General features: G+C 51.1%; 2 protein-coding genes across 2 annotated transcripts in view; one reads left to right on the forward strand and one right to left on the reverse strand.

Annotated features, from left to right (window-relative positions):
• TTLL9 (tubulin tyrosine ligase like 9) overlaps positions 1-3139 on the forward strand; it is a 37019-nt gene extending 33880 nt beyond the window's left edge. Inside the window, exon 15 of the mRNA XM_028118808.2 lies at positions 3063-3139. Coding sequence (XP_027974609.1) covers positions 3063-3139 — 77 coding nt within the window. The remainder of the gene's footprint in view (positions 1-3062) is intronic.
• A 2366-nt stretch (positions 3140-5505) lies between these two features.
• PDRG1 (p53 and DNA damage regulated 1) lies at positions 5506-11180 on the reverse strand. Its single transcript, XM_028118933.2, has 5 exons — positions 11009-11180; positions 9371-9446; positions 8744-8818; positions 6694-6774; positions 5506-6069 (listed from the first exon to the last, which is right to left on the reverse strand). The coding sequence occupies exons 1-5, from the start codon at positions 11093-11095 to the stop codon at positions 5987-5989; spliced, it is 402 nt and encodes a 133-aa protein (XP_027974734.1). The 5' UTR covers positions 11096-11180; the 3' UTR covers positions 5506-5986.
• Between the last annotated feature and the right edge of the window lie 1628 nt (positions 11181-12808).

Raw genomic sequence — 12808 nt, forward strand, 5'->3', positions numbered from 1 at the left:
TATGGCTGTAAAATATTTCAGCTTGTGTATGTGCTGACCTTACTAAATCCATTTCTTATAATTGAGCATTTGGTAGGAATCCAAATTTTTACTTTTATAAATAATGCCATGCCATGATGAACATCCTCTCACATAAAGCTCAGCTGAAATTTCTGGCTATTTCTTTAGGACAGATTCCTAGAAGTGGAATTACTGGGTCAGAGGGATGGACTTATTACAACTAAATTGCTTTCTAGACAGATTACACAAATTTGCCTGCTCTGAATTAAAAAAAAAAGAAAAAAAACCCTTAACTTGATAGGCAAAAAAGTTCTGACTTGTTTTATGTGTTCCATTGATTATTGGTGAGGTTTCGGATTTTTCAATTTGCATTTCTTCTTTTGTAAGCTGTCCATACTCTTTATGTCTTTTTCAGTAGACAGTTTTCTAAATTTATAAAGGCCTTGGATATTAATACATTGATGATATTACCCCTCTGTCAAACTTATGGTAAATATTTTCCTGAATTTGTTATTTGCTTTTAAATTTTATTTGTGGCTTATTTTTTTTATGAAGTTTTAAATCTTTTTTAGAGTTTGGTATGTTTCAGGATTGAGTTTGGCTGCAAGCAACTGAAAAGCCAACTAATAGTTACACAGGGGGAGTGATGTGTCTTGAGCCATAGGAAGTCTTGGGGTAGGCCAGGCAGGGCTGACACAATGGAGGCAAAATGCCCCCAGAGACCCAGCGCTTTCCTCTTTCTGCTTTGCCACACTTAGCTTGTTGCCTCATGGTTGCAAGGTACCTGCTCCAGCTCCAGACACTGTCCTTGTCCCAGGCAGGAAGAAGCAGGAAGGCCTGAGAGCCAAGGCTTTCCTTCAAGTTTGGACTCTATTCCAAAAGGGAAACCCTCCCGGGGCTGACATCTTACTGGCAAGAACTGGGTCACGTGGCCACGCCAGCTGCAAGGAAGCCTGGGATGTCAAGTAATTTGCTTGAGGAAGGCGGAGGAGAGGGCATTTATGAAAGGCTTTTCTCCAGCCAATTCCCTAGGGTCTGCTGAGTTATGTTGTTGGAAGAGGACTATCCAGTGCTCTCAAGCTTTGATGTGCATGTAATCATCTGCAAATCTTGTTAAAATGCAGATTATGATTCAGTAGGTCTGGAGTGGGGGCTTAAGATTCTGCAGTTCTAACAAACTCTCAGGTGGTGCTCTATTAGCAGTTGTTATATAACAAACCAATCCTCCCGAAACCCAGAGGCTTAAAACAACTACTGTCTTATTTGCGGATTCTTCAGGTCTTGCCTGGGGTTGCTCAGAGGGCTGCATGCGCCCAGCAGATTCGCTGAGACCCAGTGGCCTAGAATAGCCTCGTGCACACATGTGGTGGCTGATACTGGCTGTCAGCTGGGTCTCTCTTTCCAGGAGGCCACCTGTCCTCCAGCAGTCCAGCCCCACATGGTAGCCTCAGGGTTCCGAGAAGGTGAGAGAAGTCCTAGGGAAGCCTCTTGAGGCTTCCACAGGAAGCCCCACAGTATAGTGTCATTCTGCCACAATCCATCCGTCAAAGCTGCTCCACCCCAGATTCATGGGGCAAGGAAGCGGCCCCCACCTCCAGGTGGAGGAGCACCAAAGCACCTTGCAGAGACTCGTGCACAGAGGAATGGAAGGAGTTGTTACAGCTACCTTTGCCAAGCATCCGCCTCAGGTATGAATGCTGCTGGTGCCTGGGCCTGGTTCGAGTGGCAAAGGTTAAAAGAGAACAGTGGTTCTCTCCACCTTGGCTGCTACAGGAATTCTGCAGGAGCTTTCAAAAATACTAATGCCTACTGAAGGTCAAGATACAGTTGGTCTGGCCATTAGTCTTTTCAGAAGTGCCCAGCTGACTCTAAAGTGCAGCCTAGGTTGACAGCCACTGCTTTAGAAGTTTCTAAAATAATTCCCAAGTCTCCAGTCGAGTGTCTGGGTAGATGGTAGTGAGTACAAGACAAGCTGGTTGGGGTGGGAAGAGCATGGACGGAATGAGTAAGGGAAATGTTGAGGGGTTTCTGGGTGAAAAGATCAGCAGGTAACTCAGAGATGAGTCTAGAACTCCAAGAAGAGGTTTGCATTGGACACGAAGATTTAGGAGTTGTGAAAGAACCAATTAAAGCTTTGGCAAACCCTGGGGACACAGGTAGTAGGCCTCAGCTCGGTGAAGCCTTGATGGCCAGTGAGTGCCTAGGAGGCAGGGATGGGGCTCAGGGCTGCTAAGAAAGATGGCAGACGCCTGCAGGACAGTATAGTTGTGGCCACAGCGAGCTAGTCACTCAGCCAGCATCTGAGAATGCCATCCCTGTGCCCGGCACAACTGACCATGGAGCTGCCTCACGGACCCACTGTGAGGACAAGCACGAAGTGAGTGACACCATGAATGTGCTGGAAGAGGTGGCATCTCGGAAGCTCAAGTTGGCCTCTCAAGCAGGGACCGCCTGGGACACACTTCCAGGAGCGCAAGGGCCGCGTGTGGGGAAAATTGATCTCTTAACCATTTGTGCCTGCTCTGTGGGGGTTGAGGAAGGGAAGGAAGCTAACGCTTAACCTGTTAGGGACCAGGCACCACGCTGGCTTATCATGCGTTTCCAGGAAGCACAGCCAAGAGGAAAGGCCGTGTGGAGCCGTGGTTAAGAGCTTGGCCTCTGGCGCTACAGAGCCTGGGTTCAAGTCTCAGTTCTGCTTTCGGTGTGATTTCGAGCACATTTCTTAACTTCTCTGAGCCTCAGTTTCTCTTCTCCACATCATTCCTGTGAGGGCTCAACACGTTCATCCACATTCAGCACCTGGGGCGGGGTAAGCTGAAATAAATGTTACCTTTTTCTTTTGGTGATCCTCACATTCCCTCCATAAAGCAGGTATCCTGGTTTACAGATGAGCAAACTAAGCTGGAGACGGGTCAATGACCTGCTCGAGGGCCACGGAGTGGAGGCAGGACGCAAACTATAGGCCATCTGGGGGTGCATGCCCCTCCCAGCTCCCCCTACCCCCCACCCCCCGTGCCTCCACTACCAAGGCCATCCCAGCCAACACTCGGCTTCCCTTCCAGGCTGCGTCAATGACCGGAACAACCAGCTGAGGCAACTATTCCGCTCCCTTCAGAGCCAGAAGAAAGCCTCCAGTTAGTCCTGGCAGCAGGGACAGCGACCCGCCCAGGAGGTGCCCCCCCCCCAGGCTCCTCCCCACCCCCTTGGAACACTTGCCTCCCTCCCTCTGGCCTGGTAGCAGCAGCTTTGCGGGCTGGGTGGGCCGCTGCCTACTCGCTGTCTGCTGCCGCTTGTCTGGGTCCCCTGGATGCCCCCGCCCCACCCCAGGCACCTCTGCACCCAGAGACAGCCAATCCCTGGGACTGTGTTTTAACATTGCGGGATTGGCTTGGCGATGAGGCCCAGCGAGGACAGCCGTGGCAAGCCCTACTACCCCAGAGAGACCACGTCTAATAAAGGAACACAGGCCTTACTTGGAGTCACTGTGCCCTGGACCCCGGCTCAGGGGATGCTGATGGCTGGAGCCAAGTCCTCCCTGATTTGACCATTTGATGTCTCAAAGGTTAAAATGATCCTTCAGGAGGAGGGGTTCAGGGGCTAGGGAACTGGTCTTAAGGTGTACTTGCAAAGCAAACAGTTAATAGATTGTGTTTATTGGGCTCTGGGACAGGGCTGAGCCTTAAATACATCTTTGTCTCCTTTCAACACCCTGACCTGGTGTGTCAGGGAACTCATGGAGCTCCCCTGACCATCTGAAAACCAGTGGGCCAGAGCATCCCCATTTCTCAGATAGACAAGGTAAGGATCGGGAAGGCAGAGCTGCTTAGCGAGGGTCTCTGCAAAGGTGCACTCATCTGAGTCAGATGGGTGATGGAAGTGCCTCTCTGCGTCTTCCTGGGAGCTGAGCTTTCAGAAAGCCTTGACCTGGCAGGCAAGGAGATGGCGTAGGGAGTTAGGTGAAAGTTCTGCGTTTTCTCCATATTCCCCATTCCTAAGCCTCCTCTTCGTTTGAGAGAGATTGCCACAGGGCAGGCTGTGGGTGAACCGCTCCATGGGGGACCTGCTATGGGACCAGGCAGCTCCCATTGCAACTCTCCCTGCTGCGGGACAGCGCTGGCTGCAAATAGCAGATTTTGACTGCCTAGGGAAGGGAAAGGTTTTTGGAAGGAAAAATACTGGCAAACCCCACAAGTGAACCAGCCAGCCTTGGGAAGGCCAGAAGCCAGGCCACTCTGCGCCTCCTGCCTCCAGAGCGTGGGGACTTCCTTGCATCCCTGTGACGGAGGTAAGACCACACAACCCCAGACACAGGCTCCTCATTTCCAGGACAGCCAATCTGATTGGCTCTTTGGCCTAGCCACCACCCCACTAGACAGGCAGGGGCAACGTTCAAATACGAGTCGTGAGCCAGGCCCACATCCCAGGCACTACCACAGCCATGTGTCCTTACTGCAACCTTGTGCTCCAGCCCTGCAGCTTCTGTCTCGGGAGGGAGCCATGCAGTGTTTGCACACAAAAGATCAGATTAGACGCTATCTGTCCACTTGCTTTTCTCACCTACTACATCTTGGAACTTGTTCTCAGTCAGTGCTTAGAGAGCTTCCTTCTTGATGACATATGTACCATATTCCACTGTCTGGAGCTATCAGTTCCTTTAACTAGTCTACTACGGACAGACATCTAGCTTCCAATTCCACCTCCCCACTTCAGGGCCATCATAGGGAAAACGCATGCTATTTTCTACTTAAAAAACTCAAGGGGATGCAAAATCATAGGTATGGGTCAAATTTGGCTTATGTAAGGTATTCTGTTTGGCCAACTTTAAAAACTTCTGCATTAGCAATATTTAAAAGACAGAAGATTCAACTTAAAAAATCCAAATTTCTAGCCCTTCTTGGAAAAAAACACAAAATGTTAAGATCTGGCCATACCAGCCTATGTTCCCATATCATTATCGTCTGGAGCCAAGTGGAGCAAGGGGACCAGGTGAGGCCACAGTCATTGTTACTGCCTGTCGAGTCCTGCTATCATTTCCCAGCAAGAGCCACTGTCCCTTTGCAGGTGGTGTCCTCAAGGCAATGTGCCCTCAAGTAAGGCTGAGATGAGGTAAAGAACAGAAGCTACTGTCCATTCATTTAGGAAACGTTTGTTAAGCCCTCAAAGAACATGAAAGACACAGTGCTGCCCTCACAGTACGTTCACCCCCGGATCCGAGACCGCTGAGAGCGGGCAGGAACTCTGAGCAGTCTGGCCCGGGCCCTGCCTTCAGAGGTGGCGGAGGGCCACGTGAAGAGGCAGCTCCCTCCCCCATCCGTGGTCCAGGACTCTGCAAGGCCTTCCTGACTAAACAGCAGGTGCAGGAGTCTGAGACGCAGCACCCACGCTGGGCTCCATCCCAGGGACATGTAGGAGAAAAGGGCCAAAGTGGAGGCCGTGGTGGGGACTGGGGTGCGTGCCCCACGGAAGGCTGCGGTGAACTACGAAGCACCAAGATTCCACCCTTCATTCAGAAACCATCTGTGAGCTGCCCGCTTTATTCCAATTCCACCACATGCTGCCTGAGAATGCCTCTCTTCCTGAAAGGAATGCAGGAATGATGCTCCCTGCGGCTGCCAGGGGCCCATCTGAACAGCAGGCCCTTGTTAAAAGCGCCTGCTGTGGTCATTCTCACGCCTTCACAGGCACGGCCCCCACCCACCACTGGTGGCTGCTGGGGCCTATCAATGGGTCTTGTGTCCATCCAGCTCCAGTGGCTGGACCCAGCAGACACTGGCAGGCTGAGGGCTCCCTCCTGCCGTCACAGAGCAGCAATCCCCACAGACAGGTTCCTCATGCTCAGATTCCTGACGCCTAGCTCCTAACAGGGTAGATCATGTCCTTGCAGGTTATAAAGCTGGAGAGTCCTGGGTCCTCCATGACCGCTGGTGGGGGGAGGAGGGGTCGGGGAGAGAAGCTGTCTTTGGTACCCCATCTTGGTTCTTGAGTTTCATCCTTTTAAGATGATCTTGAGAGCTTTAAGTTCATCCTGGTTGAGGGGATTCAGGTTAAAACCCTTCAACTCTGGTTTGCCTAGGGGGACAAAACAATCCATCAGCAAGTTGGGCCTCCTGTTGTCCAACCTCCTGCTGGCCCTGGAGTCAGGCCCAGGAAAGGGGCTTATGCTGCATTCATGCTGCCAAACACTTGGCCTTAAGGTCTAAAAGGGAAGGGCCTCAAATTCGGCAATGCACTGGACGAGGCACCTGAGTCACCAAGGACCTGCAGAGTCACGACTCTGCTGCCCAGAAACCTACCGATTTCTGCCAGACCTGTGACCAATCTGGAGTGGTTAGGTTTACCCAGAAGTTCAGCTCTGACCTTGACCATCTGACTGAGGCCTTCTGCGTCCCCTCAGTCAGAGCTGTCCTGGTTCCTATACCATGCCCTAGGATATCATGTGAGATACCCCAGGCTGTTCCTCTTATGTCAGGAAAAAGACTTGTGACAGGAATAAGACCCCGCAACCCTCCTTGCCCATTCCATCTCTGGGCAGCTACGACTGCTGTCCCTGCCCACAGCCTCTACGCGGCCCACGTGCTGCCCAGGCCCTCGCCCACCCACCTGGGAGGGGCTTCCCACCCGTGCTCTGCAAAGTCCATGCTGACATTGACAGTTCACTCCCCTCCTGGTTTCCAGTTCCCTCCAGGCCCATACCTTGGGCCTCAAAGAGGCGGTTGACCTTCACTTTAAGTCGTTTCCGGAGTTTCTCTATTTCTTTATCCAGATGATCCTGATCTGAAAAACGAGGTGGGCGGAGGATGGGGTTATACTACAGACACAGTGACCCAAAGGCAGCCGGGGACGTCAGCTTCTCCCTAGACTCCTTGAAAGCAAGTGCTCCTGGCATTCAGGAAGAAGGGGACTTCAGAGACCAACTGAGGAAGGAACTAAAGAGCTAGAGAAGGGAGGTGATTTGTCCAAGACGGCTGAGTGAGCCCAGGACAGGACTGAGCACCCTGTCCACTGACCTATTTTCATTATGCAAAGTACCTTGGGCTGCTCAGTGGTGGTGGTGGGGTAATATCTGGACTTTAGGTCCCCCTCCCACAATGAAATTACAGAAAATTAAAACATCAGACCAGAATGAAGAACCCAGACCCAGCCCATCCAAGATGGCTGGAAAATGTGTGGCTCAGGAATCTTACAAACCCAAGTCCATCAAGGTGAGCGGTTTTTAAACAACATGACGGTGGTGATATGTGACCTAAACAATCAATGGGCAAGCCTGATGCTCAAGCTTAACCTAATTCACCGTGAACAGAAAAGATTATCTTGTCAAGATGGATCGCACGTGAACACAAACTGCACTATGAGGAAGTAGAGGCTACAAAGCTTGGTGACACAACTGCCTAATGTCACCCAACTCCACCTGCTCACGATGACATGCTGGCTAGTTTGTTTTCCCCACAGATTTTCATTCTTTCTGATAGGGAGAAGCCCCAAGCAGCTGAGCCCTCTGGCCTGGGCAACAGTTTTAGTGTTCATGGTAAATGACCAACCCTGGTCTCTTATGAGCTTATTAAGTTCACATCGACCCCTGAGAACCAGTGATATAATGTCCCAGAATCCTTCTGCATATGGTGACAAGACCACATTTGTAGGCCAAGACAGCTGAGGACCAGATCCTGAACCCAGGCAAGTGACCCCCTCTGAAAGCTCAGCCTGAGTGGCCTGGAGCCCACCACTCACATGCAATAACAACTCTTAATTTTATAACCATAACATTAGTGTGCATTTTTTAACAGGAAGCTGGAAACTTCTCTAAGCTGATATAGTCTCCTTTGCTAAAATTTTATTTCAACAGGGATAGGGAGATTCTGCCTTCAGGGACAGAGGCGACCTTGCTGGTCCTCTGGGCACATACATTTTCAAGGGTGGGGAAAGAGGAAACATGCATAATCTTTCCTTTTTCCAGCCAAGGACCCATCTGCACCTTGACTTTTTGCCTTTATGATGCTTCTCCAAAGAGCCTCCAGGATCGTGGTTATGAAGATTTGAGTCAAATGCTGAGTGCCCAGACCGTGGCAGACTCTAGAGGCTTGTTCTCCCCAAATCTCCACTGGCTCTATGGCAGGTGATGTCAAAAATAAAAGCGCACTCTGCCAGGCTCCCGTGCAGCTATGGGGGGGCGGGGAGCAGCAGCACGTGACTTAGTTCTGGCCAATGAGATGCCAGCGGTCTCTGAGGAGGACAGCATTATTTGGAAATAGAAGGCAAGGCCATGTATGGAGAAAGCTGGCCCTCTGCCGTTCCTGCAGCCTGGCCTGTGGACATGAGACCTGCAATGATGACACAGCCGCTCCAAGAATACGTGAAGGTGACCTTGCTGAGCGTCCGCGCCAGTCCTGGACTCCCCACCTCTGGACAACTGACGAGAAAAATAGAACCAGATTTCCTAAGCCTCCATTTGTTGGGTTTTCTGTATTTGTGGCCCAGCTCGTTCCTCACTGATAAACAAGCACTAGGCTAAGTACACACACACTTTTATCCCCACTTCACAAATGTGCTCTGGAGATGCAGCCCCTCCTTCAGAGCTGAGGAAATAACTCAGAGTGGCAGAGCAGGGATTAAAACCCACATCTGTCTGAGCCCTATAACAGAGCTGCCACTCATCAAATGGCCCCCAGTCTGACTCTCAGTTCTGGGTTAAGACCGAGGCTGGCAGGGGGAGACGTGTCCCTGACCCATCCCCAGCAGGCCTTACCTTTCTCAATCATTTCCTTCGTTTGAGGGTGAGGCATCTTGATAAACATGCTCCCGAAGCAAACCATCACATCTTCTGAAATGGCAAATGGTCACTCTTTCAACAAATATTTTTGAGCACTTAACTCTCTGCCAAGCATTGTTTTAGATGCTGAGAACACAGCAGAACAAGACAAAGTTTCTGCCCTCATCGGGCTTATGACAGAGCGGAGAAGAAGGAATAAATAAGCAAAAATACGGTAAGTACTCTGGAGAAAAATAAAGCAGGGTAAGAGGGATGGGGAATGCCAGAGAAGGGGAGGACCTTGTTACTTTCCCAGATGGTCTGACAAGGCCTCACTGATTATGTGACATTTGGGCAGAGACCTAAAGAAAGCGAGGCATGAGCCCTGCAGCCATCTGAGGAAAGAGTGAGCCAGGCAAAGGAAACAGGAACAGCAAAGACCAGTAATTTGCTTGGGGTGTTAGAACAGCAAGCAGACCAGTGTCAGACCTGTAACATTTTCTCCCTCATCTCCACGGGCTGTGTCACACATGTGTAGCTTTTTGTCTCTATTAGGGACAAGCTGAAAGCCTTAGAAGGAAAACAACACACCTCCAGGGCTGCAGTGACAAAACCTTGACTTACCAGAGAGGCTGAGATCCTTCTGCAGGGCCCGTAGGCCCTCCCGGTTCTGATTTCTTTTGGTGTCCAGGTCCACAATCTGCAAAGCACAGGGGCAGGAGGGAACTCAGCTCCCTCCTGCCTCAAACCATCACCTCCCAACAGACCAGGGGCTGTTAAAACCCAACAGAAACAAGGCATCATTCCTGGGTTTCTTCCAATGTCACGCCTAAAACACACTCGTGTGTAAATATATTTCTTCCCCTATTCAGTTTCCAGGTCTTTAAAGACAATGCTCTGTGAAGGTGTTCTCCCCACAGAGAAGGTGCTGGGGAAACGTTTGCTGATTAAATGGGTAATTCGTTATTATTCACTGGAGTGCTAATGCTCAAGCTTCAGGGCATTTCAGAATCACCAGGGGAGTAGAAACTTCTGCCTGGACAAGCTCCTCCAGCTGATTCTGACCTAGTATCACAAGAAGCCCAACAATACTAGACAGCAACGGCAGGGGTGGGGGGCACTGAGATGGTACTAACACCACAGAAGCTGCTAAGGAAGTAAGGAGGCAGAACAGTTTCTTGAGAGTGCTGGCTCTGGAGCCTCTGCAATCCTGCTGCCCGCTGCGAGCTGTGTAATTTCACCCTCTGAGAAATGGAGGTATGAATAGCACCTACCTCACACGTTACTGAGCCAGGAACTAAATGAGCTAGCATAGTACTTGACACACAGTAAGTGCCTGAGACATTTTAATTGCTACTTTATTATCATCCCGCATACCCTGATGCAGCGTTTAATTTAATGGGCACTTATCCAAGTCTTCCACTTTTCAGTAAATACCCTGCCAATCATTCACTTATTCTAACTGGTGATGAGGAGTCATGAATCATTCTTCACTCCTACTCCCTCACCTCCCATATGTAACCATCATCAAGGCCTATTAAATCCAACTCCAAAATATACCTCTGACCCATTCACTCGTCTCCATCACCACCACCCTGGCCCAAACCCATCCCTTGCAGGAACCTTGGCAGTGGCCGCTCACCCGCCCCTTGCCCCCCTACATTCTGTGCTCCACACAGCAGCCAGAGGAATCCTTTTAAAGCCTAAATCCAATAACATCATTCTCCCTCTCCCCATTAACTCCCTCCAAACACTGAGCACTTAAATTAGCACAAGACCCAGACTTCCCATGCAGGTGTACAAAGCGTCCCCACCTGCCCAATCCCAAGACTCCTCAGGCCTCTTTTCTCTTCCTCTTCTCCCCCGAGAGCCCTGGCGACGACAGTGCACCCACGGTCAGTGGGACGGGGCCTGAGGAGGAACTGCCTTTTGAGAAAGATGTTCAGGTAAACCACCCAAAGAGGTAATGGCTCAGGATCCGGAGGGCACGGCGAGGGGCGGAGGAGGGAGACAGGGAATCCCTGGCACCGAGCAGGCGCTCATTTAACACATACTAACGCGTGAAGCGCGGCATCGTGCCAGGTGTCTGGCCCACCTTGCCTCACCGGTGCCCCACGTCTGTGGTCACGGCCGTGAGCCCACCAGCCCACCAGGGAACCCGCGCTGGAGCCGGATTCCGGGCCCCGCTCGCGGCCCTGAGGCGCTCGCCGCCAGGCCCCAACGGCCGAACCCTGGCCCCAGCGCCGCGGACGGGCCTCCTACCTGCCGCTTGTCCGCCAGCACCTCCTCGGCGAGCTCTTCCACCTCCACCAGGTACCGCAGCACCTGCTCCGCCTCAGGTGATAGCATGGTACCGAGCAGCTCCAACTCAACCCAGATTGACTGCGACACTATTCAAACTCCGTTTGGAATCCGCTTCGGCTGCGCACGCGCACGGGCAGAGCTTCCGGCGCGCACGCGCAACTAAAAGAACAGTGGCGCGCAGGCTCCAACCCTCGAGTGTCGGCAGGACGCGAGAGGCGGGGCCTAGCTTTGGGGGCGGGACTGGAGCGCCCCCTGCAGACTCAGAGAGCATAGTCCACAGAGCTGCCTCTTAACCCCTCCCGCCTCCCTTCCGGTTTCTTGAGCACCTGCTAGGTGCCAGGCAGTTTAGGTGCTGAGGGTGCAGCAGTGAACAAAACACAGTCCCTGTCCTCATGCAACTTCATCCTAGTGGGAAACACCGACAGTTCATGACAAAACAAGTGGTTACATACTATGGCGAGCAATGATAAGTGTTTTGGAGTAATACAAATCATTCTTCCCCTGTTTATGGAACACCAAGAATGCCCATGTGTCAGTGTGACTTATATTTAACCTCTGACACCTTCAGTTTCCAATTTATAAAATCGGAGTGAATAAAAATCCCTCTCATTGTCTCTTTGCAGGATCAGAAGGAGGCAGAAATCATTTTTAAAATTCAGTTTTCAGGGCGCCTGGGTGGCTCAGTCGGTTAAGCGTCTGCCTTCGGCTCAGGTCATGATCCCAGGGTCCTGGGATCGAGACCCGCATTGGGCTTGCTGCCCCGCGGGGAGCCTGCTTCTCCCTTTGCCCCTCCCCTCCACTTGTGCTCTCACTCTGGCTTGCTCTCTCTCTCTCAAATAAAATCTTTAAAAAAATAAAAAAATAAAATTCAGCTTTCACCAGTATTCCTTGAGCCCCTGTCTTGGGCCCAATGTCCAGAGTAGTTGACCTAGACCCAAGGAAGGGGCTGGAAAACCACATGCAGTGAGCGATGAGGTGCCAGCTCAGAAAAGAAGTTCTGTAAGTGCAAGAAAGCAAATTGGCGTGGGTCGTGGGATTTGGAAGGACCTCCAAGAAGAGGCATGCAGGAGGAATGTGGTTGTCCTTCAGAACAAGAAGGTTCCCTATAGATCTTCATGCCCAAACCCTTCATTGTACAGCTAAAAAAGCTGAGGCCCAGAGAGCAGTGAGGATCTTACAAAGTCAACAGCAGACCTGAGACTAGAATTCTGACCTCTTGCCTCCCTAATTCCAGCTTTTTATTCTCCATTAGGTCCCTTGTAACCAAGCCCTTTCACATCCCTTGCCTTACTTGAATTTCACAATTTTTGTACTGCCCATTTCATAGCTGCAGACTGAGGCCAGGAGAAGAGCAATGCTTTGTCACACAGAAAGTCAGGAGTAAACGTGTGTCTAGAAGCATTCTGGTCTTCATACCACAGCTGTCTCTGGACCCTGGGAAAAAAATGCTCCCCCAGATTGTGGCCCCAGTAGCACTTCCTCTTTGCCTGGCCTTTGGCTTCCTTCAAGTGCCAGAGGCAGAGCTAATTTTCCCTTCAGCTGCCCTGCATGGGGAAAGAAGGAGATTCATTAAGGATTCCTCACTGAGGGTGAATTTGTCGCCAAACCCAAGATGTTTTGTGTAAACACCTTCTGGTTCAGAAACGCAGGCACAGGTCCTATGAAGGAAGGAGGAACTTTTGCCAAAGGAGAAACAGGGCTTACCAGGCATCCCTGGGGCCTAGACCCCAGGACTGGGTCTCTTCCACATGGGGGCCC

Source organism: Eumetopias jubatus, unplaced genomic scaffold (assembly GCF_037043125.1).
Source record: "Eumetopias jubatus isolate StellerSeaLion01/CBP00866 unplaced genomic scaffold, mEumJub1_p1.0 scaffold_9, whole genome shotgun sequence".
Classification (NCBI taxonomy): Eukaryota; Metazoa; Chordata; class Mammalia; order Carnivora; family Otariidae; genus Eumetopias; species Eumetopias jubatus.